At 45.1% G+C, this 25,802-nt stretch overlaps 1 protein-coding gene across 5 annotated transcripts in view; it reads left to right on the forward strand.

The window, feature by feature from the left end:
- Window positions 1-25,802, forward strand: part of dnmbp (dynamin binding protein) — a 124,109-nt gene that overhangs the window by 24,788 nt on the left and 73,519 nt on the right. For 4 of the 5 annotated variants that reach the window (XM_069900241.1, XM_069900245.1, XM_069900244.1 and 1 more), the window contains exons 2-4: window positions 11,482-11,631; window positions 13,206-13,328; window positions 21,311-23,419. In XM_069900241.1, coding sequence (XP_069756342.1) covers window positions 11,487-11,631; window positions 13,206-13,328; window positions 21,311-23,419 — 2,377 coding nt within the window. In that variant the 5' untranslated portion in view covers window positions 11,482-11,486. The remainder of the gene's footprint in view (window positions 1-11,481; window positions 11,632-13,205; window positions 13,329-21,310; window positions 23,420-25,802) is intronic. The other variant, XM_069900242.1, reaches the window with a different exon arrangement.

A 25,802-nucleotide genomic window follows, 5' to 3' on the forward strand; every position in this document is an offset into this window, starting at 1 on the left:
TTTGATGTACATTTTTGTTATAAATCTTTTAATTATCATTGTGTCTGTAATCACATATTCAAAGCTGCTTCCTTCTGGTCACCTCAGTCTGCTTCCCAATTTGTCCTTTAAGTAGGTTTTCATTTGGTGATATGCAAACATTGTACCGTGAATTATTCCATATTTCTACTTCATTTGTTCAAATGATAATAAATTATTTCCCAAAAAACAATTTTTTATTCTTTTCATCCCTTTTCTCTCCCATCCTCTAAAGGAAAAGTTATCTATTGTGAAAGGGATTAGTTGATTTTGCGTCAATAATAATTTTGGTAGTTGGTAATTTGTTTTTTTCCTTTCTACTTGAATCTTCTTCCAAATGTTGAGCAGATGGTGCAGTACTGGTGAACTTCTATGTTGCACCAGTTTTTCATCCCACTTTTAAAGTATATGTTCCGGTACCTTCTCCCCTATTTTATCTAGCTCTATCCTGGTCCAGTCTGGTTTTTCCCTTGTTTGATAAAAATCTGATAGGTATCTTAATTGTGCTGCTCTATAATAATTCTTAAAGTTTGGTAGCTGCAAACCCCCTTGTTTGTACCATTCTGTTAATTTATCTAGCGCTATCCTCGGGTTCCCCCCTTTCCATAAGAATTTCCTTATTATTTTCTTTAACTCATTGAAGAATTTCTCTGTTAAGGAAATTGGTAATGATTGAAATAGGTATTGGATCCTTGGGAAGATATTCATTTTAATGCAATTTACCCTTCCTATCAGAGTTAGTGGTAAATCTTTCCAATGTTCTAAGTCATCTTGTAATTTGTTCATTAATGCTGATAATTTAATAAGTATAGATGGCCTAGATTATATCTAGTCTAATACCTAGGTGTAGGATTGCTTGTGTTTGCCATTTAAATGGTGATTCTTTTTTAAACTTTGAGATATCCGCATTATTCATTGGCATCACTTCACTTTTATTTGCGTTGATCTTGTACCCGATATTTCTCCATATTCCTTCAATTTCTTATGTAATTCTTTTATTGATAATTCTGGTTCCGTTAAGTATACTATGATGTCATCTGCAAATAGACTGATTTTATATTCCTTCTCTTTTATTTTTATCCCTTTTTTATTTTCTGCTCTTATCAGTTCTGCCAATGGTTCTATTGCTAAATCGAATAGTGAGGTAGATGGTGGACATCCCTGCCTAGTTGACCTGCTTAATTTAAATTGGTTCGATATATATCCATTTACTGTCACCTTTGCCAATGGTCCCTTATATAATGCTGTAATCCAATTAATATATTTCTCTGGAAGGTTAAACCTCCGTAATACTTTGAATAAATAATTCCATTCTACTCTGTCAAAGGCTTTCTCTGCATCTAAAGCAACAGCTACTGTTGGCATCTTATTTCCTTGTACTACATGGATTGTTAATGAACTTACAGAGATTGTCCATTGTTCGACTTTTCTTAATAAATCCTGTTTGATCTTGTTTTACTATTTTTGGTACACAGTCGGCCAATCTGTTTGTTAATAGTTTTGCTATTATTTTATAATCTGAGTTAAGTAGAGATATTGGTCTATACGATTCTGGTGTCAGTGGATCTTTCCTGTCTTTGATATTACTGTAATTATTGCTGTTTTACATGAATCTGGCATGTTTTGTGTTTCTTCAATCTGGTTCATTACTTCCAGGAGAGGAGGAATTAGTAACTCTTTAAATGTTTTATAGAATTCTATTGTGAGTCTGTTCTACCCAGGCATTTTATTGTTCGGTAGCTTTTTTAATATATCTTGTATCTCCTCTATTTCAAATGGTTTTATCAATTTGTTTTGCTCCTCTTCTTGCAATTTTGGTAGTTAAATTTTAGCTAGAAACTCATCTATTTTGTCTTCTTTCCCTTCGTTCTCAGTTCGGTATAATTGCTCGTAGAATTCCTTAAAGTTTTCATTGATCTCTGTTGGGTTTTGTTATTTGTTTGTCCTTTTTCCTTGATGCCAATACCGTTCTTTTAGCTTGTTCTGTTTTAAGCTGCCAAGCCAGTATTTTGTGCGTTTTTTCTCCTAGCTTGTAATACTTCTGCTTTATTTTCATTATGTTCTTCTCCACCTTGTATGTTTGTAGTGTTTTTGTATTTTATATTTTTGTCCGCCAATTCTCTTATTTTTGCTGTATCTTCCCTTGTTGCTAGTTCTTTTTCTGTACTTACTATTTCCCTTTCCAGCTGTTCTATTTCCTGATTGTAGTCCTTCTTCATCTTAGTTACATAACTTATTACCTGCCCTCTAATGAAGGCTTTCATTGCATCCCGTAATATAAATTTGTCTTTCACTGATTCCGTATTTATTTCAAAGTACATTTTAATTTGGCACTTAATAAATTCTCTAAATTCCTGTCTTTTAAGTAGCATGGAGTTTAATCTCCATCTATATGTTCTTGGTGGGATGTCCTCCAGTTCTATTGCTAATAACAGGGGTGAGTGATCCGATAACAATCTAGCTTTATCTTCCGTTTTCCTAACTCTCCCTTGGATATGGGCTGACAACAGGAACAGGTCAATCCTTGAGTATGTTTTATGTCTACTCGAATAATATGAGTATTCCTTCTCCTTTGGGTGTTGTCTCCTCCATATCTCCAAAAGTTGCATTTCCTGCATTGATTTAACCATAAATTTGGTTACTTTGTCTGTGCTGTAATGTTCTATGTATGCCCCTCAATAGCCCACACCCTTTACCCCACACACCTTGCAACTGGTTCTCCAGCGTCAGCCACAGCTCACAACCTGAAATGGAGCTCGGGGTTCATTCAAAGGGGAAAAGGAAGCAAATTGGTCCACGCGGTGGGCTTTATACTGCATCCGGCTTGGTGGGGGGGTGGGGGGGAGGGGTGGTGAGCCGACTCTGGTGTGTCCATGTGACCTCTGGTGTTGAGAAGAACCAATTGCAATGCAGCCTCATCTGCAGAGATCTAAAGATTCTGAGAGGTATAAGGCCAGTGCCTTTTTCCCAGGGTGGGAGTAGCAAATACCAGGGAATGTATGTACAAAGTTTAGGGGAAACATCAGGGATAAATGTTTTACACAGAGTTGTGGGTGCCTGGAATGCCTTTCCGGGGACTGTGGGGGAGGCTGAAACATTAGGGGCATTTAAGAGAAAGGCACATGGAAGAAAACTAGAGGGTTACGATGTAGGAAGGGTGTAGGTATATTTTTGGTAGGATTATATAGGTCGGCACTGCATCAAGGCTGAAGGGCCTATATTGTGTTGTAATATTGTATGTAGGTTAATCTAATCTTGATTGCAGGTGAGATGTCCATCCTTGTAACAGGTGGAGACCAGTGAAACCCCCTACCCTCCCCAAACAATTTCCCCCAACTCCTACCATCCAAAGCATCGTCTCCCAGCTCCTGCAGCCACCCCAGGGTGGGATCAAGGATCTTGGTCAAGCAGGGTACGTCAGGCTGCTCTGACCTTGTAAGGTGTGGAGGTTAGGGGGTGGGGGGGAAAGCAAGGTGTCGCACTTCTCCTTCCCCACCTTGTGATGGCCATACAGGAGCCCATTCATCCCATCAGGTGTGTGCTGACTCGCAGCATAGCAACCTCATTAATCCCATCTCCTACTTCCCTGCTCCTTGCATGGTGATTAACTCCGCCCTTCAATTCATGTAGCCTGTGGCAATCAGACACAAGCATCTTATGTGGGAGATTGGAGGAAACCAAAGGGGTTGGAGGGGGAGGGGAGGGGGGTGTTGGAGGGGAATAACATAGTCACGTGCAACCTCCACACAGACAGCACCCGAAGTCAGGATCAAGCCCATGTGAGGTTCCTCCAGGTCATTGTTATGTAGCACGAAACAGGCCTTCAGCCCAACTTGTCCATGTTGGTATCTTCAGTGAGTCATAAAGGACTACAGAAGTTCTCCTCCTTTCTTTGAAGGGAGTTGTGTGAGAGCCTCCCTCACTGCTCCCCATTTGCACTCCCTGACTGCTCTCAAGCTCTACGACCATATGCTTCCCAGACTTGCTTCCCCAGCCATGAGTGGCTTTTGGTCTGGATTTCTCCCCCTTTTCTCGCTCCAGTCTTTATTCAGACACCTTCCTGTGTTTCGCTTGTACCTTAAGGAAAGGCTTGGGTCCCAAATGACAGTAATATATCTTTACCTCATGGCGAAGACCTGCTTGGCTGTATTTGGTCTTTCCAATCCCTTCCTATCCATATCTTCTCTAAATGCTGCTAATTGTACCCACTTCTAAAGTTCCACTGGCAGCTCATTCAAGATACAGACCACCGTCTGATTGAAAAAGGAATTCCTCTGGGTCTCCTCCAATGTCTTATCCAACTTTACCATAACATCCGAATTCCTGTTCACAATACTTTGATTTATGAAAGCCAATGTGCCAAAAACTCTCTTTATAACCCTATCTACCTGTGACGCCACTTTCAGGGAATTGTGTTTCCATCTTCCAGATCCCTCTGTCCTACTGCACTCCTCAGGAACTGTGTCTGCCCTACCCAAATGCAGCACCTCAAACTTGTCTGCATTAAATTCAGTCTGCCGTTTTGCAGCCCACTTTTCCAGCTGGTCCAGGACTTTGAAAGCCTTCCTCGCTGTTCACTGCGTTGTCTTGGTTCTGAACAGAAGAGTGTTGGATGTGCCCCTCCCACCTAAAGCAAGTTGTTCCATCTCCTCCTGAGGGACAGCCGCACCCTCTGTTCAATCAGAGTGGCGGGGGTGGGGGAGGAGTGATTTGGATCAAGCCACAAACCACTGGTGACCTCCCAGCGAGGGGGGGGGGGGGGCAGCACTGAGTCCGTCTAGGAGATTGCGTGCCCTGGGCCAGTGTTAGATTGGCAAGGGCCTGTGTCAATATGGTTTGAATTATATGAAGCTAAACACACTCCTGCTGCTTAGCAACAAGGAGATCATGGAAAATCTAAAACATGGATCAGGATTTCAGATATCTTTGCTCTCTCCCTCCTGTTTCAATCTCAGTCGCATATTCTGCATTAAATAATTCATTCTCAGGATGGTTCCAGCATTTATTGATCGCCTGGGATCGTGGTGAGCCTCTCGGAGATTTACACGTGTATCTACGTATACACCTCAAGCAAAATACACAACTGTTCTTGACAAAAGAAACCCACTCTCCTTAAGTCAAATTTATTGTCACCTGATTGCTCAAGTACAACCTGATGAAGCCGCGTTCTCTGGTCCTTGGTGCAAAAGAAAAGCAGACTTACAAACAGACATAGCAGGCATACAGTAAATTGGTGGGGCTGACAAGTGTCTCAAGGGGCGCCTGGCAACATTTTTCCATACCTTGATGAACGGCTCGAGTCTGAAACGTCGATTGTGTGTCTTCATCTCTGCTACAAAAAATACACTGACCTGCTGAGTTGCTCCAGCATTGTGTTTTTACTTTTATGGCAAGATCTCTCAATTAGTTGCTTGTGGGATAGCCGGCAGAGTGCGGGTGGGTTGGTGGCCGTTGCTGGGTTGCATGTGCTCGTCGTTGTTTGGTGGTCAGATTGACTTTAGCCAGGAGCTTCTGACTTGATTGAATTGGAGGACTGGGCCACATTCAAGGATTCATCCTCAGATTTGAATATACCAGTTGTCACCGACTTCATTAGGGCCTGTGTGGAGGGGTACGTGCCCATGCATACATATCGAGAGTACGCAAACCAAAAGCCGTGGATGAACTAAAGAATTTTTAGCCTGCTCAGGGTGAGGTCAAAGGCATTAAAGGCCGGCGATCCAGAACTCTATGGGAAGATCCTGAACTCTATGGGAAGACCTAGTTCGACCTACCGAAGGCTATGTTAACAGCAAAGAAGCAATTCCAAGAGAAGTTAGAAACAGATACACACCAGCTATGCAGGCCATTCCATCCTACAAGGTGAACCCTAACGTCATAAGTGGTTCATCAAGCAGTCCCAGCCCCTGTCTTGGAGTTAGTTGGGGCACCTCTTTGGATCGTCTGCGATTGCTAGCGTCTGTGGGGCCGAGACCCTGTAAATTAGGTCAGTGCAGCTGAGAACTCTTGTCCTTCTGGGAGGGAAGGGTTGACATTCTGAAAGGCCCTTCATGGTTGCAAAATATTGGAAATTTCATTTTGATGCTTCTGTACGTGTCTCTCTCTGCCACTGTTTGTTTCTGTATGTGTCTCTGCCATCATTTATTTCTGTACGTGTCTCTCTGCAGCCATGTGTCTCTCTGCAGCCATGTGTCTCTCTGCGGCCATGTGTTTCTCTGCGTGTTTCTATGTGGGTGCATGAGAGCGAGAATATGGTTGACAGAGAGAAACTCTGAAAACTGTTAGGGTTGTGGGAAAGCAAGAAATAAGTCAGTTAAATACATAACAACATCAGGAAGGACATTTTACTGAGAGGTTCACAGGGGAGCTTCTGCCAGGATTTGCTTCGGGAAGCTGTGTGTGTTTAGATCTGTAGACTGAACCCTCCCACTGACCCTCATTGTTCTGTGTGTCTGCAGAACAATGTACCGCTGAGGGGAAAGAGTTAGGAGTGGTGACAGTGGAGCGAGGTTTCCTGCCTGGGATTCTCAGCGAGACTGTCATTGGAGTGATGGGAATGTTGGCATGTCCGGAGTCCGGAGTCCCATTGTGGGAAGTGCTGCCAAATCCTTCCTTGTAGAAGTTGGGGAGGCCTGTTGGGGCACTCTCCTAAATGTTGTCCTAATCCCGGCATGTCCTGCTAATCTTCGCTGGAGACACTAAGCTGGTTCCATCCTGTGAAAGCTCTGCCAAAATCTTTCGAAGCAGCTATATTGGAGAGCCACACGGATAAGCTAGTTTTTCTGGGGAGGTCCTGGTCCAGAGGAATATTACCCACCGCTGTCCCAACACTGGCGGGGAAGAGGTATGTGGGTTCCTGCTGCAAAGAGGGGGGAAGTGGGAGGGAAGGAGTGGTGGGTGAGGGGGTTCATGCTCTTCCAGGGAGGGAGGGAGGGGTCCGGGGGGGGGGGGGTTCGTGTTCTCAGTGAGTTAGAGGTGGAGAGGTTTGTGTTCTCCTGGGAGGGAGGGGTGAGGAGTTCCTGTTCTCTCAAGGAGGGGAGGAGTAAGGAGGTTTCCTATGGAGAAAAAGAACAGTTGATGTTTCTGATCAAGTCCCTTCATCAAGGGCACTAAGCAGTTCAGTACAACAGAGGGATTTAGGAATGGAGATAGATAATTCCCTGAAAGTGGTCTCGGGTCACTTGTAAAGAGAGCTTTAAGCACGTTGGCCTTCATAAATCAAAGTATTTACTACAGGACATTGGTAAGGCTAAATTCAGAATATTGTGTGCAGATTAGGACATCTAATTACAGGAAAGTTATCAATGAGATTGAAAGAGTGCAGAGAAGATTTGCTAGTATGTTACCGGGACTTCAGGAACTGAGTTGCAGGGAAAGGTTAAACAGGTGAGGACTTTATTCCCTGGAACATAGAAGAATGAGGGGAGATTTGATTGAGGTATGTAAAATTATGAGGAGTGTAGATAGAGTAAATCAAAGTAGGCTTTTTCCACTGAGGGTAGGTGAGATGCAATCTAGAGGAAATGGATTAAGGGTGAAAGGGGAGAACATCAGGTGAAATATATTCACTCAGAGAGTGGTGGGAGTGTGGAATGAGCTCCCAGCTGAAGTGGTGAACAAGGGCTCAATTTTAACATTTAAGACAAAATTGGACAGGTACATGGATGGGAGGGGTATGGAGGGCTATGGACTGGTGCAGGTCAGTGGGGCCAGGCAGAATAAAAGTTCAGCACAATCTCGAAGGATGGAAAGGCTTGTTTTTTCTGCTGTAATGTTCAATGGTTTGAGGCTGAGTGTGTAAAGGGGACAGGATGGGATGAGAGTTTGGGATTTGCGACTAATTTCCAGTTCTCTCTGAAATTGATGTGGACAATTTCTGACACTTCTCTCCCCTTTCTGGAGCTTGGGACAAGTATACACTGGCATTTACTGCAAACCCTCTTACTTCCACAGGTACCTCAACTATAGGAATGGACAGAGTAGATGTAAAAAGGTGGTTTCCCAAGGTGGGAGCATCTAGGAAAAGAGGGCAGAACTTCAGGATTGAAGGACGTCCGGTTAGAACAGAGATGCAGAGGAATTTCTTTCAGCAGTGGATGATAAATCTGTGGAATTTGTTGCCATGGGTGATTGTGGAGGCCAAGTCATAGGGTGTATTTAAGGCAGAGATTGATAGGTTATTGATTAGCCAGGACATCAAAGGTTATGGGGAGAAGGCCGGGCAGTGGGGCTGAGTGGGAAAATGAATCAGCTCATTTAAATGGCGACGCAGACATGATGGGCTGAATGGCTCCTATGTCTTGTGGTCATCCCTCCCCCATTTCCATTAAGGATCCTATCCCTTTCTTCCAGTCTATCTGCCTCATCTGCTCTCAAGATGAGGGCTTGCATTCCAGGACGTCTTGGAAGGAAAGTGGATTCGCCTCTGCTGTGCTCATCTGCAGAGCCATCTCCTGTGTTTCCTCTGTTTCTCTGAGTTCAAATTCTGCCATCATCTTCCCTTCCTTCCGACCAGACCCTCCCACCCTGTCCCCATTCTATTGGCTATCTCTCCTCTATGCTCTAGGTCTTGAAGTGTTCCGAAATGTCAACCAGACTATTTCACCCAGAAATGCTGCTCGATCTGCCGAGTTTCTCCAGCATTTTGCTTCAAATTCCAGTATCCGACATTTTTCGTGCATCCTCCACATCTACCCTGTCAGGTCCCCGGGTGACTTGCATGTTCTTAATGAGTAAAGGCCCCAATGGTCCAACCTCTCTTGGTGTCAACCACCTCATCACAAGACAGACTGGAGAACATTTGGAGGGGATGACTTCAAATTCAAGTTTATAATCATCCGATTATACATGTATAACCCAAGGAAACAGTGTACAGACCATGGTGCATGCACAAAAGTATGCAGTACATAACGCTTAAAGATCACATTAATTATCCAAATAAATAGTTATCTCCCCTGCTTTTCGAAAGTTTGCTTTACACCACTTCGCTTTTACGAAACACCTATTTCGCTAGCTGAAAAAAAAGCAAAAATGGTGTTTAGCGTTTGTTTTGCAGCGAGCCATTTTAGCGGCGGCGCATACCCCAAACAGCGAGAGTGGCGCTGCCAAGCCCCTTCCCAGGGAATTGCCCTCCGCATCAAGCTTTGAACGGTATCTGTGAGCATCTGCACTTTATCTCGATTTATTTTGTGCATCCTTTAGCAAGATGTCCTAAGGTGTCAGAAAAGCCTAAGAGAGCCCGTAAGGGTGTTGCACTTAGCATAAAACTGGACATAATTAAGCATTTCGATTGTGGTGAACGAAACAAAGACATTGTGCATGCGTTGAACTTGCCTGTGTCCACTGTTCATACTATTGACACGCAGAGAGAAAGAAACTTAAAAGCTGGTGAAGTTACAATTGGTTCTGCTAGTAGCAAATGGTCTCTTTTAGTCGGAATCCAGTAATGGTTATTTTTTTGGGTCTGGGAACGCTCAAAAATTTTTCCCATATAAATTAACGGTAATTGCATCTTCACTTTGCACCATTTCAGCTTATGAAAGATTTCATAGGAACACTCTACTTTTGAATAGCGGGGGAAAACCTGTATATAAAAACATTTTGGGATGATTTACTTGGTTACAGGATACTGCTCATCGATCTCAGTCTGTGGGAAGAAGCTATTTCCCAGCCTGGCTGTCCTGTTTTGATGCTCCAGTACCACCACCTTCTTGAGGGTAGTGAGTTAAAGATGCTGTGTGCTGGATGGAAACAATACCTCATACATCAGGCTGCTGTTCATTAACTCATTGGTGTTTAATACGATCATTCCCCAGTGAAGAAGCTGTCCTCGCTGGGACTCAACACCCTTCTCTGTAACTGGATTCTGGACTTTCTAACTGAAAGACCACAGTCTGTCTGGGTCTGTAGCAGAATGTTGAGCACCGTCACGCTGAGCACTGGCGCACCTCAGGCCTGTGTGCTCAGGCTGCTCCTGTTCATGCTACTGACCCACATCTGCATCCCCAGATCCAGCTCCAGCTCCAATAGTCTTTAAGTTTGCAGATGACACAACAGTCATTGGCCTCATTAGCAACTTAAGAGAAGAGGTGGAAAATCTCGTGAAATGGTGCGAGAGCAACAACTCAAGTCTCAATGTGGACAAGACAAAGGAGATGATTATGGATTTCAGAACCAGGGACGACCACTCACCACTACACATCAACAAGTCTGTGGTGGTGAGAGTGGAGAGTATTAAGTTTCTGGATTTCACTTACTAGTGACCTATTGTGGACAGTCAACATATCCTCACTTGTCAGGAAGGTGCAACAGCGACTGCACTTCCTGAAAAGACTGAAACAAGCAAGGCTATCAGGCACTGTCGTGCCAACCTTCTACAGGAGCTCTATCGGCAGCGTCCTGGCCACCTGCATCACAGTGTGGTATGGTTGCTGCAGAGAAATGGATTGGAGGTCAAATCACAGGACAACAAGTGTGGCAGGGAGGATCACTGAGGTCGCCCTTCACCACCCCCCCTCCTCCACCAGCATGATCTCCCAGGATTGTTGTCTGAAGAGGACTCCCAAAATTCTTAAGGACCCCTACCATTCCACATCCTGCATCTTCCAGCTACTCCCTTCGGGAAAGAGATATAGGAGTATCAGAGCCAAAACCATCAGGCTGAGAAACGCCTTCTTCCCACGGGCAGTGAGACTGCCAAAATACTGATGATCTGCTCATACAATCTTATTGAGAATCTACTATAATTTGACTATTTAATTTAATATATGTGCTGCTTGTAAATATGTGCGCTCGGTCTGTATGTGTGTTTGCATGTTTTTACACAGAGGACTGAAGAACTCTGGTTCATTCAGTTGTACTTATACAATTGTATGATAATCTTAAGCTTGAACTTAAAAGTGTCTTCTAGAATTCCTGAGCCCCCTTTAGACTGCGCCCCCTACAGAGGAAAGGGAGACCCTAGTGATCCTCTCGGCTGTTTTAATGATCCTCTGTGTTGACTTCTGGTCCTTTGCTTTGCAGCTACCGGCCCACACAATAATGCAGTCAGACAGGACACTCTCAATTGTGCTCCTGTGAAGATTTTTTTTATTTACAGCACGGAAGAAGCTGATTCTGACCATTTAAACCCAAGTTAACTTACAACCCTGAACATTTTAGAGGTTGGGAGGAAACCGGATCATCCGGGGGAAACCCACACAGGGCACGGAGGGAATGTACAAACTCCTCACAGACATCGCCAAGGCTATAATAGGTTCGCACTAACCATGCCACCCCTTTTGTCAAGATGGGAACTGGTAGCCGCCTTGAACAAACCAACCAACCTCGTGAGTGTTTCGGTCAAACCTCACTTACCCCTTGCCTCTGAGCTACACCCGTTGGTACGGTAGCCTGGGGGGAGGGAGGCAGCATCTCGGGGTGACATCTGCCAGGGCTGTGACAGGAATTTTTCTGCCCCTGCAGCAGGGATGGAGCCAGGGTCCTTGGTGCGAGCCGTCTTTGAGTTCTGCCCCAGCGTCTCCGAGGAGCTGCCCATATTCGGGGGAGATGTCATCGAGGTGCTGAGCGTGGTTGACGAGTTCTGGCTGCTGGGAAAGAAAGATGGAGTTACAGGTAAGCAGGTGGCTACACCTTCTGCATTTTTTTATTTAGGATGGACACAGGAGACCAGATGGTCTTTCCCCCTTTAAATCTTTCCCCCTTTAAATCCTTCCCCCTTTAAATCCTTCCCCCTTTAAATCCTTCCCCCTTTAAATCCTTCCCCCTTTAAATCCTTCCCCCTTTAAATCCTTCCCCCTTTAAATCCTTCCCCCCTTTAAATCCTTCCCCCCTTTAAATCCTTCCCCCCTTTAAATCCTTCCCCCCTTTAAATCCTTCCCCCCTTTAAATCCTTCCCCCCTTTAAATCCTTCCCCCCTTTAAATCCTTCCCCCCTTTAAATCCTTCCCCCTTTAAATCCTTCCCCCTTTAAATCCTTCCCCCTTTAAATCCTTCCCCCTTTAAATCCTTCCCCCTTTAAATCCTTCCCCTCAGCACCCGTGTACATGGGCTGTGGCCAACACAGCACCACGGAGTTAAAGCAACCCAGTCGGCCGCTCATTCAAAGAATAGTGATGGATCTCAGAGCCTCGATGACCCTCTTGCTCTTATGAGTGGACCTCCAAAGCCCACAGCATGCGGCAGCATCAGAGCCCCTTTCGAGTTCCCAGTCCTCATAGAGACGCCCTCCAACTGAGGGCTCAGGTTACAAGGAGAGGCTGGATAGACTGGGACCTTTCTCCCTGGAGTGTAGGAGGCTGAAGTGGGGGGGTGGGGGGAGGTGGGGGAATGTTTATAAAACTGAGGGAACTTCACACAGAGAGGGGTGGGAGTGTGGGACAAGCTGCCAGCTGAAGTGTTGAACGTGAACTCAATTTTAAGAGAAATTTGGACAGGTACGTGGATGGAGGGCTATAGACTCGGTGCAGGTCAGTGAATGAGGCAGAAAATGGTTCTGCATAGACTAGAGGTGTTGAAGGGGCCTGTTTTTTTGTTTATAATGTTCTATGGCACAGCAATGGTATTTTCTTAAAATTTGTGGTGGCAGGGAGGGATGGGGGTTGGGGGTGGATTTATCAGGGGACCTGAGGGGCATTTTTCACACAAGAGGGTGCTGGGAATGTGATATGAGCTGCCAGAGATGGCAGTACAGTTATGGCATTTAAAAGACATTTAGGCAGGTGCCCAGATGGGGAAGATTTGGAGGGATATGGGAGGAAAGCAGGCTGGGGTTAGTTCAAGTGGGCAGCTTCTTCAGTGTGGATGAGATGGGCCAAAGGACCTGCTTCTGTGCTGCACAGCTCTCCGATCATCGAATCATTGCCCAGTTTCCGTAATGCTCCAAGAACCTGGTGTGACCAGTTGAGATCATGAAACACTCCAGTCCCGTCGCTGGGTGGAAAGGAAAACGTGGAGAGATCCTGGCTCGGTGTTTGATCTGGGATTCCCTGGACTGACCTGTCCCTTGACCTTTGAGGCAAGGACATTTCACTAACAGATTGTAATCCTGGTCTTGCATGCTGCCTGTTCTTTGTAAGGCCTTTGGAATTTGAATATCATGGTCTCTCTTCTCTCTCTCTCTCCTCCACATCTTCCCCTCCCCCCTTCCTTTCCCCTTTCTCTCCCATCTCCTCATCAACCACCCAACAGGGCAATTCCCCAGCAGTTTTGTGGAGCCCGTCTATGTCCCCAACACCAAGCTGGGCGAGAAGTTGTGCGTCTGTACCAACGATTTCCGTCCCACGGCTGCCTCCGAACTGCCCCTCAAACGTGGTGAGTGTGGAAATATTTTGGTCTCTGAGCACCCCAGGGTGTCAGGATATTGGTGACTTCGACACAAATTTGTTCAATGACTTTGAAATCCTCTCGGGAACAAACTCCAGAACAGCTTTGTCACGCATATTGTACAGTGTACCCGATGAACCCGAAATTCTTAATTGCTGGAGATGAACAGGTACAATAAAAACCCTCCGTATCCGGCACCTCTGGGGATCCAGTAGATGCTAGATAAATGTATATGTCAGTTGCTGGAGTTTGCGTGTTGTGTGGTTGGTGAACTGACCACTAGGGGGTGCCAATTTTAAACTTGGGAAAGTTTTACCTACTTATTTTCTGCAGTTTTTTTTTTGCTGGTTGCTTAAATTCCGAATAACGGGGATTTTACTGCACCTGTAAAGAGAATCTAGAACAGTAAACAAATTAAAAGTGGTGGGGGGGCGATCACAAAAGATCGATAATAAATATTTATAGTAATCCTACGAGTGCAGTTTGTTGTTTTGGAGCAGTCGATGATTCGTGTCACAAGAGGAGGCTTGAGAATCTGAACTCTTTTGGAAAGAGGGAGTTTAACATGAAAGTCTGCAGAAGCTGGGATCATAGTTAAAATGCAGAAAGAACCTCAGCAGATCTCACAGTGCCCTATAGGAGGCAGCGTCTACAGTAATAGTCTGCAGACACTGTGGTTGAAGTAAAAACACGATGCTGGAGAAACTCAACAGGTCAAACAGTGTACTTCATGTAGCAAAGATAAAGATACATAGCCAACATTTTGGCCTTGAGCTCTTTATCAAGCTATGAGCAAAATGTAGGCAGGCGCTTAATCAAAATAGTGAGGTGGGGTGGGGAGCCACAGTCCCACAGGGAGGAGATAATAGGTGGATAAGGGAGTGAGGGCAGACCAGCAAGCAGGGGGAAGGGGAATATCTCTGTAAATGAAGAGGAAAGTGGGTGGAGAGCTAAGGGAAAGAGGACAAAGGGAAAAGGAAGGAGAACAGAGCTCACAGCTCCATAGTGGTGTCTTGTGACCTGTCCGCCCGAGGGTTGGACGGGATTTATCAGTCTGGGGTACCTCCAACGATGCTGCTCTCCCTCAGCGGTGCACAGGAAACATCGGCCTCTAACCTGCGGGACCCCCGCCCCAACCTTGAGGCACGGTTGTAAAATGCTGAGCCTGCCGGCCTCCTGAAGGTACGAGGGCAGGAAGGAAGAAGTGCGTCAGAGAATCATGTATGTGGAGCATGTGCTAGTGTGATTCATGGGCATGTGTCCTGTCACACAGATGCTGAGAAGTTTTTGATTCGACAAGGAGACCTCTTTGTTTATTATGATAATGCTGAATGTGTAATGGGAGCCTCATGCCACTGTCTGTGAAAGGACACAGTGTCCTTTCAGATGCTTTTAGACGCCCCCCTATAGGGCTTTGCCTTCCCCTCTGACCTCTGTCCATGACAATCACGTGGTGTAGTTAATATGCCCCTCACCTCCTGCGTAACCCATGCGTCTTGAGGTCCCTGAGCTGTAATCTTGAATAATTTGGGTGAAGTGAGTGGGCATAAATCTGGCACATGGAGTATAGTGTGGGAAGATGTAATCATGACCACTCTTGCAAGAAAGACAAAAGACTGTTGTCTGACGGTTAACGCAGGGCTATTACAACACCACCGACCTGGGTCCAAATCCCCCGTAACTGAAAAGAGTTTGTACCTTCTCCCCATGGCCTGCGTGGGATTCTTTTGGGTGCAGTTTCCTCCACCCCTCCAAAAACCTACAGGGCTGGTAGGTTAATGGGTGGCACAGGTTTCATGGACCAGAAGAGCCTTCTTCCGTGGCATGTCATTAGAATTAAATGGTGGAAGATTCCAGCACTGTGAAATGTACAAGAGCTTATTGTCACGTACACATGTAGAATGTACAGATGCACTGACATTCTTACTGCAGCCACACAGGGACATAAGATGCACCAACAACAATGTGTTGAAGTACCACAATATTTCCATGACACCGAAAAAGAAGAATATAAAAAAAAAACAAAACGATCTGTAGTTAAATAAAATGAAGATGTGAAAGGTTCAGGGTGTGTTGGTATGTGATGTGCTGATGTTAATTAAGAAAACTAAAAGCAATGGTCCTCAACCCTTTCCACTCACATCCCACTTTAAGTAATCTCTGTGCCATCGATGCTCTGTGATTAGTAAGGGATTGCTTAAGGTGGTATGTGAGTGGGAAGGGAAGGTTGAGTATCACTGCTCTCGACCTGATTGTTACTGAAATATTTTGCTTGAGAAAAATGGTCATTGGCCCATTTCCCTTGGAGCTATGAAACCGTGCACATAACGAGTCCATTAGGTACGATTAAAACAGTGGTTTTCAACTTTTTCTTTCCACTCACATACCACCTCAAGTAATCTCTTACTAACCAGAGAGCACCTATTGGCATAGAGAATACTTAGAGTGGTATGTGAGTGGAAAGAAAAAGGTTGAGAAACACTGATCCAGTGCATCTGGTGCTCCCGTGTGGCCTCTATGTCAAAGAGAATGGGCACAGACTGGGATATGAGTGACTTCGCTCTGTCCACCATAATAGCGTGGATCTCCCAGGGGCCACTCATTTCAGTTCTCCATGCCATTCGCTTGCTGACATCTCTGTCCATTTTCTCATGCACTGCCAGACTGAGACCACCTGCAAATTGGAGGATTAGGTATGTACTTTTTTTTGGGACTATTTTATTTTGCTTTTCAAACACATATCAAATGTACATCTTTTGCATAAATATAGTAAAACAGATTATTTTTACACACAAAATAAAAATCCTTTAAAAATAATACTACAAATTTTCATAAATATTTGTAACAAATATCAAACAGAAAAATAAAATTTCCAAGCAATAAACATTCAAGGCCCCCCCCCAATTACTCCCTTCCCCTTAAAGAAAATAGATGACTACAGGGTCTTTCCATCCACCACTGGAGCTTACAGTCTATTTTACTAAAAAAAATTAAATAGTATAAAATCAAGGGAATATCATAAATTTACAACAGTAATTTATACTTGTGTACCAATATAATTTAAATATGGTTGCCAGGTCTTGAGGAATGTATCATGTTTGTTTTGCAAATTAATAGTGACCTTTTCCATAGGGATACAACTGTCCATTTCTGATATCCATCTTGCCAAAGAGATCGGTGTATTTGACTTCCATGTGACTGGCACACATTTCTTGGCTATTGTCAGTGCAATCTTAGTCAATATTTGATACTCTGTAAGATGATTACAAATATCTATAAAATTCCCCAATTCCGGGTTACCAGGAAAATTAACTCCAGTAATTTTAGTTAAGATTTCCGACACTTCTTGCCAGAAAGAATGACCTTGATACATGACCACACTGATTGAAGAAATGTTCCTTCCTCTATTTCACATTGAAAACAGCTGTCTGATATTTCTGGTTTTGATTGGTGCAATCTTTGCAGAGTCAAATATAATTGATGCAATAAATTATATTGCATCAAACGATACCTCACTTTGATAATCGAAGTTACCCCATCTTTACACCATTCAGCCCAGGATTGTTCCAATATGTTCACTGCCAGATCTGCTTCCCATTGTTCTCTCGACCTATGTATTCCAGACTTTTTCCTATCCATTTGCAGGACATAATAAATTTAGGCATTCTACATATTCATAATGTACGCTCCAATTGACATATGACACATTTCCCCAAGTATCTCTTAGAAAAGCCCTTAGTTGTAAATAACAAAGAAAAGTGCCATTTGGAACACCATAAATTTATTTCATTTGTTCAAATGACATTAAAACCCCGTCTTTGTAGCAGTCAGCAATGTAGCAAATCCCTTTCTGTGACCATATATTTAAAATCCTATTTCCCATTATCACAGGCAACATCGGATTATTACCGAGTGGAGATCTTACAAATATTCCAGTTTTCTTTCCTATATTGTCATTAATATATTGCCAGACCTTTATCCCATGAATCAATATAGGGTTTGAGGTCTTTCTCTTAATTAATTTCCAATTCCATCTATAGATGAAATCTTTCAACAATGTTTCATCCATCTCATGCAGTTCCAAATGCACCCATTTTGGTGAATCATTTTCAAAGAAAAATGCCAAAAATCCCAATTGTGAAGCCAGATAATTTTCTTTTTTAAATCTGGAAGCCTCAATCCCCCTAATTTATAATCCTGCTTCAATTTTTCTAATGCTGTTCTAGGTACTTTCTTAGTAAACCATTGTTTGGTAAATATATTGGTATTGATTGGAACAAATATTGAATCTTTGGCATAATCATTTTAATACAATTAACTTTCCCTATTAACTTTAGGGGCAGGTCCTTCCATTCTTGTCAGTCTTTTTCGATTTTCACCAGCAAAGGGGAGTAATTCAACTTGTATAAGTTATTCAGGTTGTTATCGAGCATAATTCCCAAGTATTTAATCTCTTCATTTTTCCATTTAAGAATACTATTCACTTTAAAACATTCGTCGTCATGATTTGTTGATGGTAAAGTTTCACTTTTATCAATATTTATATTATATCCTAATGCTCTTCCATATTTTGTTAAAATTTCCTGCATTGACCTTTCGGGTTCGGTCATATACAACATCAGCAAACAACTAATTTTGTGTTGGACTCGCCCGACCTCAAAGCCTTTAATTTCAGGATTGCCCCTAATCATTTCGCCATAACAAATAATGCCGGAGAGAGGGGGCAGCCTTGGCTACTCTATCGACTCAACGGAAACATTCCTGATGTTTGACTATTGGTTATTATTTTTGCTTGTGTTTTTTGATATAATGCCCTGATTCAATTAATAAATCCTCATCCAAAAGCTAACTTTTCCAATGTTTTAAACAAGAAAGGCCATTCGAGTCTATCAAATGCTTTTTCTGCATCTAGTGATACTACTATATTGGGGTCCTTCCTTGATTGAGCTAAATATATTATGTTAAATAATCGTGCCAGGTTATTTCATGCTTGTCTACCCTTAACAAATCCTTTATGTCTTTATTAATTTAGGTAAATACTGTCCCAGCCTGCTCACCAGTGCTTTTGCTATTATTTTGTAGTCTGCATTTAAAAGAGATATTAGTCAGTAAGAACAAGTTTTTAAAGAGTCTCTATTCTATTTTGGCAGTACAGTAATTATTGCCATTGAGAAGGAATCTTATAGGGTCTGAGTTTCTACTGCTCGCTCTATTACATTCATGAATAAAGGCATTAGCAAATCTTGAATTTCAGTCGGGAATCCATCCTTGCCCGGAGCTTTGTTAGCTGAAGAGTTCCTAATGCTTTTTCAATTTCCTCCCTAGTAAAATGTAAATCTAATTCCTGTCTGTCCTCATCATACAACTTTGGGAGTCCCACACCATCCAGCAATTTCTCTATTTCAGCCTCATCTCCTGGCGAGTCAGATTTATGTAAATTTTTATAAAATCATTTAAATATTTATTTTATCTCTTTCTGATTATATGTAACTGTATCATTTTCTTTCTGTATAGCATTGATAGCTCTTGCTGATTCTTCAGCCTTCACTTGCCATGAGAATACTTTATGTGCCCCTTCTCCTAATTCGTAGTATTTCTGTGTTGTTTAATATTGTCTTCTCTATTCTTCATGTTTGCAAAATTTTGTATTGAATTTTTTATTTTCCATTATTCTGTATTTATCCTGTTCCCCTGTTCTCTGATATTTTTTTTCTAATTCCCCTATTTCTTTCTCCACCTTATTTATTTCTACATTAAATTTTCTTTTAATCTTTTTTGTAAATGAAATGATTTGTCCTCATAAGTATGCCTTTAATGTATCCCATATTAAAAATCTATTATCTGTCGATCCCAAATTTGTTTCACAAAAACGTTCAATCTGCCGTCTTGTAAATTGTCTAAAATTTCTTCTCTCCTACTCCTGTCGGTCAGGAGGTACATGAGATTGAAAACTGGAACCTCTGGATTCATTTTCTTTCTTGCTATTATCAGACCCTTAAATGAACTCCTCATTGGTAAAGGATGGTGTCCTTGTGTTATTTTCTTGGCTCTATACCCTTACTTTGTCTTTGCCACACTACACCTTACACTCTTTGACTTGGAACATAGAACTGTACAACACAGGAACAGGCTGTTCAGCCAGTGTTCTGTGCCAAACACGATTCCATTTCAAGGCAATATATCTGATTACACTTGTGGAATCAAATGACAATTGTACAACCTGACGAAACAGCGTTTTCCGGTCTTCGGTGCCAAACATGCAGACACAGAACCAAACATAAGCACATAATATTCATATATATAAATAAATATTGACTCAGGATTATGAGTGCCTTGAACAGTTAGTGTGAGCGGTTCTTTTGGTCGTTCAGCATTCTCACTCCCCGTGGGAAGAAGCTGTTCCTCAGCCTGGTGGTGCTGGCTCTGATACTCCTGTATCTCTTCCCCGACGGGAGTGGCTGAACGATGCTGTGTGTAGGGTGGAAGGGGTCCTCAATGATTTTGCACATCCTTGGCTTTTATGACTTGTTTAGCTGTTTCTAGGAAGTGCATAGCCATTAACTGAAAATCAGATACAGAGTGATGGCACGCTGAACTACGTATTCCACTTGAGAAGAAATAATTTACAAAATAAATATCAATTTTGGGTGGAAATATGGAGCCCTTATTTACAATATGTTGGTTTGAAAATTTGAAGAACTCTCTGGAAGCCCGTCCTGTTGATAACCCCCAGCCCCATCTCTATTATTATTAGTATTAAGATTTTATATATTTTCTTGACATTCTCCAAATTCTTTTTTCCTTTTGGTATATTCTGAGGGGGGAAGGTGGGTGGAGGGGATAAGGGTGGGACTTTATATATGTATGTAGAGTTTATACCAATTCTGGCCATTGAAACCTGCACTACCCAATTAACCTACATTTTAGCAGTGTGGGAGGAAACCGGACCACCGGGAGGAAACCGGACCACCTGGAGGAAACCCACGCAGGTCAATGGGAAGAATGTTCAAACTCCTCACGGACAGCGGCGTTTTTGAATCTGGGTCGCTGGCGCAAACCGTGCCGCCCTTTTCATCCGCCGTGGAAGTGATTTAAAAACACTTAACAAAGGATTGGGGAGGAAGTGGGGGTGTTAGGATGTCTCCGAGACCTGCCGTAGGCTTATGGGATAAATGTCCACCCACATCATAAGGCGAGAAGAAAATAACATTGGGATGTTATTTTTTGCACAAATGTTATGCAAGAGAAGTTGATGTGCTTGAGAGCTCGTCATTTCCAAGGATCTACACCAGGTATGAAGGGAAAGCTTTAGAGATGGTGGCTTTACTGAGATGTGGACAATGGGCCCACATCCCACAGAGTGTGTGGGAAGGTGGGATTGGCTGGGAAATCAGTGTGGACAGATTAACCATTTAAATTGATGCTGAGGGTTTAGTACTAATGTCTCCCTCTTTTCTTTCCTCTTGCCACCCCACCCCCCCCCCCCCTTTTCACTCCTTCCCCACCTGTTCTTTCACTTTTACTGCCTCCTCTGTTCCTCTCCTTAATGCCCCTGGTCTCCCCCCTGCCCCATTTTCTGATTCTGCCCCTGCTTTTGAACTATTTCTTTCACTGCCCTTCTCTCCTCAATGCTTCCTGGTTACTTTGTCTCCCTCCCCTCCCCTCCATCTCCTATGTGAGCCCCATCCCTCTGCCTAACCCCTGCCTCTCTATCTTCCGCACCGCCCACTCCACCACTCACTGGCCCTGCCTTATCCTCTCCTTCCTTCTAATCTCTGTACCTGCCATTTTCTCATTGCCTTCTCCCCTTCTCTGCCACCCCTGCTCTTCACTGCCCTCCCTATTTCATTCCCCGGCCCCCTCTTTCCCCCCCCCCACTCTGTCTCCCCCATTCCCCCTCACTGTCCCCTCTGCCACTTTCCCCCTTTCCCTTCCACCTTCCCTTCCACCTCTCTCCCATTATCCTGCAGGTGACGTCATTGTGGTCGAAGGCCCCCTGGATGGGACGTGGCACCGTGGCCGTACCTACTGGGGCACGAGCGGCCTTTTCCCCTCCTCCTGTGCCAGGGAGCTGCGCCTCTCCTCCAGGGCACGTGAGCTGTCCCTCAAGGCCCTGGGCGAACTGCCCCATTACGGCCTGGGCAGGGCTCGGGCCCTGATGGGGCTGTCTGCCCAGCTGCCTGAGGAGCTGGACTTCAATGAGGGAGATGTCATCACCATTGTTGGGTTGCCGGAGCCTGGCTGGTTCGAGGGCGAGCTCGGGGGTAGGAGGGGCATCTTTCCCGAGGGATTTGTTGAGCTGATGGGGCCCTTGCAGAGCCCCGAGGCTGGGGCCAGGGTCCATGAGGGGGAGGCGGAGGGGCCAGTGGAGGTGGAGGCGGAGGGGCCAGTGGAGGTGGAGGTGGCTGAGGACCTTGAGGAATCCACTGGGCCTGGTCTCTATGGCATGGCCATGTATGACTTCCATGCTTTGGAAGCCGAGGAGTTGGACTTTGCCAAGGGGGATCGGATCAGGATCACGGGCACTCTGGAGGATGGCTGGCTCCAGGGGACACTGAGAGGCAGGGCCGGGGTCTTCCCCATCCGCTTCGTCCAGTTGGAGAGTGCTGGGGTCATTTTGGAGGACCAGGACAAAACTGATGGTGTGGACTGCAGGGAGAAGGGAGGCTCCCAACTGGGAGGGTTGGAGGTGATGACCCTGAACCCCTGTGATGGCAGGGGTCCTTCCAGTTTGCCTGCCCATCCCTTGGGTCTCAGGCCAGCCACTGTACCCTGTCTCCCGTCCCTGCCAGCGGTGGCTGAAGGTCCTGAGGTCCTGGCTAAAACATCAGATGGACGGGGCTCCTGGGGTCAGCAGGAATCAGAGGGGTCGGACTACAGGGGTCAGCAGGGGTCAGAGAGGAGGGACTCCTGGGGTCAGCAGGGGTCAGAGGGGAGGGACTCCCGAGGTCATCAGGGTTCGGAGGGGCAGAGTTCCCGGGAGCAGCAGGGATCAGAGGGGTGGGGCTCCTGGGGTCAGCAGGAGTCAGAGGAAAAAGACTCCTGGGGTCAGCAGGGGTCAGAGGGGAGGGACTCCTGGGGTCAGCAGAGGTCAGAGAGGTGGGACTCCCAAGGTCAGCAGGGGTCGGAGGGGCAGGGCTCCCGGGATCAGCAGGGATCAGAGGGACCAGAGTACAGGGGTCAGCAGGGGTCAGAGGAAAGGGACTCCTGGAGTCATCAGGGGTCAGAGGGGAGGGACTCCCGAAGTCATCAAGGGTCAGAAGGGCGGGACTCCCGGGATCAGCAGGGATCAAAGGGGTGGGGCTCCTGCGGTCAGCTGGAGTCAAAGGAAAGAGACTCCTGGGGTCAGCAGGGGTCAGAGGGGAGGGACTCCCGAGGTCAGCAGGGGTCAGAAGGGCATGGCTCCCGGGATCAGCAGGGATCAGAGGGGTGGGGCTCCTGGGGTCAGCAAGGGTCAGAGGGGAGGACGAGTGGCTCCTCATTTTTCACGGAGTCTCCAGGCACGGTGATGCAGAGCAATGGATGGATCCCAGTGCCATTGGCTGAGAACAAGACTCCCATCGCCAGAGGCGACCTGGACACCAAGTGGTCAGAGCAGATTGAGGAGTTTGGCCGCAGCATCCCAGTGACCAGGTCAGAGGTTGCCCAGCCAGTTCGCCGCCATTTCTCCATCTCTGACTTCCACACTGAGCAGGACGTGGCCAGGGGTTCTGGCCAGACATCTGGGGCGGCTCCCCTCCCTGCTAGGCCAGCCCCTCCCCGCCCCTTCTCCCCCACTATCTCCCTTCGCCCCTCCAGGCCTGCACCCCTTCCCCCACCACGCAGACCTGAACCTTACCACCCCAGGTGCCCTCCCAGGCCAGTGGACATGCCTGGCCCTCCGTTGGAGGGGGAAGGGGATTCCGAGCAGGGCTCCTCACCACAGTGGCTGCAGCGCAGGGCACGGGAGCTCGACTGGGACCAGACCTGGCACATCGACAAGACCACGTCCCAGGAGAACCCGCCATCCAGAACAACGGAAGACCCGGACCTGTCCTGGAACATCAGGACACTGGAGGGAGAGTTCCCAACTCCAACAGGTAGGAAAAGACTCCCACTGACATTACTTAGAACATACCCGCACAGTACAGGGCCTTTAGCTCACAAATGTTGCGTCGACCTATGTAAGCCTACTCTACAACAATCTAATACACAAACATGCTGGAGAAACTCAGCAGGTCACACAGCATCAATAAGAATTGAAGTCTAATTCATTAATCCAATTCAAAGTGGTGCATCATGTTCACATGTCCAAAGGTAAATTGGCTAGTATTTTTTCTAATATCAATCCTGTTTGTGACAGATGCAAATCTGATATTGCTGTATTGACACACATTTTAGTCTTGTCTATCCTTAGAAAACTATTAGAAAGATATTTTTAACATCTTTTCAACTATAATCCAGGTGGAGCTATGACCCAATCCAATAAATTTTGGGGTTCTTGACCCAGACTCGGGGAGTTCTTCTGTACTTCTTCAACAGGCTGTGGCCTTCTCTACATTGTTGGCTGGAAGAGCCATCTTATTCAAATGGAAAGACTAGTCCTCCCAACATTGTATCAATGGTTCTCTCATAATGTCCTGTTAAGTTTGGAATAAATTTTGATTCATCAGTGAAATTTGAAGATACACGGCGACCTTTTATGTCTTACTTTCAGATCATGTAAATGATTTTAATGTGATTAGATGTATTTACCCTTCTGGATGAGAAATAGTCTTACCTTTGTTTTTTGATTAACTGTAGGAACCAAAAACTACAAAATATATGTAACCCTCAGGATAAGATGCTCACAGATATTTTTTGGTTTTTAATCTTTTTAATAAGAGTAAGTGAGTTGGGTTTTTATATAATACTTTGGAATTTTTTTCCTCCCACCCATTGCAGTGAAGGGGAAAAGTCTGTTTGGCACACACACACACACACACACACACACACACACACACACACACACACACACACACACACACACACACACACACACACACTTCAGTTTCATTCCCTTTTCATTGTATTGTATTTCGTATAAAAAAAGAAGACTTGAAGGGTAACCAATGTTTCAGGCCTGAGCCTTTCATCCAGAAATTCCCAAACGATTGGTTACCTTTCACTTCCTCTAGACGCTGCGTGACCTGCTGAGTTTCTCCATCATTGCACTCGACCCCAGTATCTGCAGACTTTTTGTTTAACTCCACAACAATATTAGTCTTCCCTAATCCTTTTTTTTCTTGCATCCATGTGCCTGTCTCCAAGATTTTTAAATGTCCCTATTTTACCAGCTTCCACCACCGCCCCCAGCAATACATTGCAGAAACCCACAACTCTATGGGGGGGGGAGAAACTACCCTGAAATGTTCCTTCCTCCCCTCACCTTGTACAGATATCCTCTAGTGTTGGCAATTGTCACCTCAGGAAAAGAGTGCTGGCTGTCCATCTTATCTAAGTCCCTCAAAATCTTAACTACCTCGATTGAGTCACCTCTCTTCCTTCATCCCTCTGACATCCTTCTTGATCAGGACAACCCCGTTGCCAGCCAACATGGTGATCATTCCTTCCCCTCCACCCCCTCCCAACCACCAGAACACAGTGAATAAACCATCCACAGGATCTGTGCTCAATCTGGAATCCTCAAAGCTGGGAGCTGAATCTCTGAATATATTTTTTGCAGCAGTGGACAGGACATGGGCAAAGGCACAACCCTTCAGCCCAACTCTTCCCTGCTGACCAAGTTGGCATTCTGGGTGGGTCCCATTTTCCTGCACTTGGACCATAACCTTCTCTGCCCTTTCTGTCTATCCGTCAGCCCAGAGTGGCATAGCAATATGCCCTTCAGCCCATCATGGGTGTTCTAGGAGCACTGCGTGCAGCTCTGCTCTCCTTGCTTGAGAAAAGATGTACTGGCTTTGGAGGCAGTGCAGTGGAGATTCACCAGGTTGATTCCAGAGTTACCCTATGAAGGGAGTGACCGCCCTGAGACTAAAACTTGCTGGAATTAAGAAGAATGAGAGGGGATCTCTTAGAAATGCAAAATGGAGGATAGATAAGGTAGAGGCAGGAACGTTGTTTCCATTGGGAGGTGAGACTAGAAGTAGGGGACACAGCCTCAGGATTCGGGGGAGTGGATTTATGACAGAGATGAGGAGGAACTGCTTCTCGCAGAGGGTGGTGAATCTGTGGAATTCATTGCTCAGGAAAGCAGTGGAAGCTGCTTCTTTGAATGTCATTCAATAGCTTTTTTAATTAAATTTTTTTTAGACATACAGCATGGTAACAGGCCCTTCCATCCCACGATCATGTCCAACCCAAGTACACCCAATTAACTTACAAATCCACCCACCCCCCCCACCCCACCCCAACCCCAGCCCATATGTTGTGAAAGGTGGGAGGAAACAGGGAAACCCACACAGTCACAGAGTCCTTACAGAT

Source organism: Narcine bancroftii, chromosome 10 (genome assembly GCF_036971445.1).
Source record: "Narcine bancroftii isolate sNarBan1 chromosome 10, sNarBan1.hap1, whole genome shotgun sequence".
Taxonomy (NCBI): domain Eukaryota; kingdom Metazoa; phylum Chordata; class Chondrichthyes; order Torpediniformes; family Narcinidae; genus Narcine; species Narcine bancroftii.